The sequence below is a fragment of the Otolemur garnettii genome, unplaced genomic scaffold, assembly GCF_000181295.1.
Source record: "Otolemur garnettii isolate 467f Iridium unplaced genomic scaffold, OtoGar3 scaffold00029, whole genome shotgun sequence".
NCBI lineage: Eukaryota > Metazoa > Chordata > Mammalia > Primates > Galagidae > Otolemur > Otolemur garnettii.
The window spans coordinates 15,641,907-15,646,239 of record NW_003852424.1 but is presented as its reverse complement, the minus strand read 5'-3'; the positions used below and the strand labels follow the sequence as shown (position 1 = coordinate 15,646,239).

The 4,333-nt window shown below is 48.0% G+C and overlaps 1 protein-coding gene across 1 annotated transcript in view; it reads right to left on the bottom strand.

The window, feature by feature from the left end:
* Positions 1-3,706, bottom strand: part of LOC111724945 (zinc finger protein 555-like) — a 13,086-nt gene extending 9,380 nt beyond the window's left edge. The window contains exons 1-2 of the mRNA XM_023512640.1: positions 3,611-3,706; positions 3,492-3,553 (exon numbers count right to left, since the gene is read on the bottom strand). Of these exons, the coding sequence (XP_023368408.1) occupies positions 3,492-3,553; positions 3,611-3,706 (158 nt within the window). The remainder of the gene's footprint in view (positions 1-3,491; positions 3,554-3,610) is intronic.
* Between the last annotated feature and the right edge of the window lie 627 nt (positions 3,707-4,333).

The following is a 4,333-nucleotide window of genomic DNA, read 5'->3' as shown; positions in this document are numbered from 1 at the left end:
GGAGGTTGCTGTGAGCTGTGATGCCATGGCACTCTACCCAGGGTGATAGCTTGAGGCTCTGTCTCAAAAAAAAAAAAAGTTTAAAAAAATACCTCTCACCATTGTGGAATAGATAGTAATGCACATAACTAGGTAAAGGACTAACTGATAAAAGAATGTTCAAAAAAGAACCAAGAACATATAAATGGTGTGAAGTCCATTGTTCTCCCCAAAACAATTAGGTACAAATCAAATATGGCCAGAACCTCACTCCTAGTCAACATTATACTAGAGATTGGGCCAGGCACGGTGACTCATGCCTGTAATCCTAGCACTCTGGGAGACTGAGGCAGGTGGATTGCTTGAGCTCAGGAGTTCGAGACCAGCCTGAGCAAGAGCAAGACCCCGTCCCTACTAAAAAAAATAGAAAAATTAGCTGGGCATTGTGGTGGGCGCCTATAGTCCCAGCTACTTAGGAGTCTGAGGCAAGAGGATTGCTTGAGTCCAAGAGATTGAGGTTGCTGTGAGCTATGATGATGCCATGGCACTCTATTCAGGGTGACAGAGTGAGACTGTGTCTCAAAAGAAAAAACCCAGTATTTATCAAGTCCTTAAAAAATATGGTTCAGGGATTTAATAGAATATTACTAAGATCGTAGTCTCTTTTCAGAGAGTTGATAACTTAGTAACCCAGTTCTTTCTGTGAACATGTGCCATCTTTCCATTTATTTTATTTTGCATTGATATTATCCAATATACTTGTAAATTTTTTTTTGGCTTGTAAATTTTTTCATTAGGTTCTTTTTATATCCTTCATTAGACTTATTTAGGACTAAGTTAAAAATTGTTTTTGCCATATTGTGTTATCTTTTTAGAGATCAGTTTTCTTTTCTTTTTTTTCTGAGACAGAGCCTCAAGCTGTCACCCTGGGTAGAGTGCTGTGGCATCACAGCTCACAGCAACCTCCAATTCCTGGGCTTCACAGCTCATAGCAACCTCCAGTTCCTGGGCTTCAGTGATTCTCTTACCTCAGCCTCCCAAGTAGCTGGTACTTCAGGCGCCCACCACAATGCCCAGCTATTTTTTGGTTGTAGTTGTCATTGTTGTTTGGCAGGCCTGGGCTGGATTCAAACCCACCAGCTCACCAGAGCTGGTATGTGGCTGGCGTCCTAGCCACTTGAGCTACTAGGGGCTGAGCCTAGAGATCAGTTTTCTTAGAACTGGGTTACTAAGTTATCAACTCTCTGAAAAGAGACTACGATCTTAGTAATATTCTATTAAATCCCTGAACCATATTTTTTAAGGACTTGATAAATACTGGGTTTTTTCTTTTGAGACACAGTCTCACTCTGTCACCCTGAGTAGAGTGCCGTGGCATCATAGCTTACAGCAAACCTCAAACTCTCACCTCAGCCTCTCAAAGGGCTAGGATTATAGGTGTGAGCCACTGTGCCTGGCCAATAAATACTAATTTTACAAACCTAATAGAAAGAACAAATGTTTGAAATTAGTCAAAATGTCCTGAAGAACAAGGTGAGTACTTGCTTAACATTCAGGAAGGATTATATATATATATTTATCTTGAGACAGAGTTTCACTTTGCTGCCTTTGGTAGACTGCTGTAGTGTCATAGCTCACAGCAACCTCAAACTCTTGGGTTTAAGTGATTCTCCTGCCTCAGCCTCCCAAGTGGCTGGGACTACAGGTGCCCGCCACAAAGCCCAGCTCTTTTCAGAGAAGAGGTCTTGCTCTGGCTCAGGCTGGTCTCCAATCTGTAAACTCAGGCAATCCATCCCCTGGATGCCTCTCAATCCCAGACTGTGAGGATTACAGGCATCAGCCATTGTCCACGGCCCTCAGCAAGGATTTTTAAAGTACAATAAATCAGACATTATGGGATTTGTAGCAGAACAGTCAACTAGTTCAAAATAAAACAGTCAATGGGTGGTGCCTGTGGTTCAAAGGAGTAGGGCACCAGCCCCATATCCCAGAGGTGGTGGGTTCAAACCCAACCCCGGCCCAAAACTGCAAAAATAAATAAATAAATAAAATGATAATAATAAAAATAAATAAATAAAAGAAAAAAGTCAAACTAGTCCTAAAACAGCCATCCTGTTTGCAGAAATGTGATTAATGCCCCAGCAGTCATTGCAGGTCAGTCACAGAGATGACACACACTTCATACATGGGACAGTGGCAAACAGTTATCTAAATAAGAAAAATGTCTTGTATTTCCACATACTTCATAACTAACAAAGAATTATAAATTTAAAGAATGAATATCGCAAATCATTGAAAAAAAATAGGATCAGACACTGCCACAAATTCCCCCACCGGACCAAGGAGAACAACTGATATTCTGGTGAATCTTTTTAACTTACCAATTTACCTGTGACATATTTTTGTGAAAATTTATTCATTTTCCTACAGCTATACTGGAAGGGGAATTTTCTCTATTTCTCAGAGATTCTTTTCCCCAGGAACATTTTCAAGGCTAAGCCCTAGAATCCCATTTGCTACCATGCAAAACAAGAGAGCTGAGAAATTTACCACACAGTCTCCAGGGCAAAAAAGAGCGTTTAACATATCTGACAACTGCTTTGACAGTAGAAAATAAATAGATAAACAAAGTTTAACAAATGGAATGTAAGACTGAAACATTAATTTTTTATTCTGGTATTCACCCCTTTGGAATTATTTTAGCTTATCTTTCAAGCTCTATTAATTAAATGTCTGTTATATATATTTACTGAAAATCTGAGGCTCCAGAGAAAAAGTCTTTCCATCCTACCATAAAGAATAGCCACATCCCTCCTGCACAGGGAAGTGTTCCCTGAACTTAGGACACTGGCTTGAGCCATCTGTGGTCTGAAGTGCATTTTGCTTTTCAGGTCGTTACACTCCCTCCCAAGTTTGGGTTTCCCTTTGTGTGTGTGAGAACCCAAATGCCAGGAATCACTTGTCCTTCCTACTAACTACCAGCATCTTGCAAGTCATAGGAGACTCACCACCATCGTGTCTCCAAGAAGGTAAACTGGGATTTAGGGAAGCGCATCTCGGCGTGCCCTAGGGGTGGGCTTTCCATGTGGGGGTGCCTGGGAGGTTCTGCTCCGACACTGAGCATTGGGCAGCTCCACGGAGAGCCCCATCCCATCCCTCAGCTGTCCAGTGGGGGGCAGCACAACGTGTTCCCAGAGAACTGGCAGCAGAGACCCAGGAGGGCGGGCTGAGAAGACACTGGCCAGGCCCAGTCCACCGCGGCCCCGGGATGATGGTCAGCAGCCTGGGGGAGGAGCAGAGGGACCGTCCCCGCGGAGCTCGGGGTGGCCCTGCCCCTCGCTCCTGTGGACCGATCAAAAAGCAGAAACCGACCCTTTAAAAAGGGACATCTATCGCTCTGTGCAAATGAGCAGGACCCTGGAGCTTCGGGGAGCCCTGGGGACAGAACAGGAGGAGACAGCGCCGTGGGGGAGGAAGAGAAAGTCCGGGGTCTCAGGGTGAAGGCCGGCTACCGAGGCCGGCTGGGGAGGCTTTGGGGCCGGATTTGGGAACCTGCGTCCCCCGCACTGGAGGCCTGGGGGGAACCGAGCCTGAAGGACTGGTGGGCAGAGGCCCAGACCACCCAGCGAACCCGCCCGATCCGGGGTACTAGCGTCTCTCCTGGGTTCCCGCCCACGCGCGGGCCGGGCTGAGGGCCGAGCGCCGGCCTTCCCGGCTCTGCTCCCATCTCCGCGCACTCACCATGTCCCAGCCCCGCTCCTAGGCCCTCCGGGCGAGCTCCCTGCGGCGGGTGCAGGTGAGTGCGCCGGGGACAGGGGCGCCTGGGCCCTTTGGGGCACCGGAGAGAGCACCACAGAGTGGGGACAGCGACGCCCCGCCCCCGGAGCCTGATTGGAAGTTGATCGGGGTAGCGAAACCCTGATTGAACAGTGCTGCCCAGCTATTGCGCCTCGATTGGAGACTGCCCCGCTCCTCATCCCTTTAGCGCCTTTGATTGGATAGTAGTGATAGCGACGCATCCCTTGCAGTCTGAACGCATCGCGATCACGCGTGGCTGATCTCCACGGGCCAGGGGCTTTCGTATCTGGGCGAACTCGCTCCGGCCTGGGAGGGATATTGGCCTTTCCCTGCAGTCGGTGGACCCTCCTGCGACCTTTTCCCGGATGAGGGCGAGAACTCCAGATTCAATTTTCCCACTCATTTTGGGCCGGGGAGATCTGGGGTCCCGCAGGGTCGGGCAGAACAGGGGTGCGAAATCCTGGGTCTATGCTTGGTGCTTCAGACCAGAGCCTTTAATGTGAAGTCACCAAGTTGGCTCCGTGCGGAAAACTGACAGCGGACGCTGCGGAAGCCC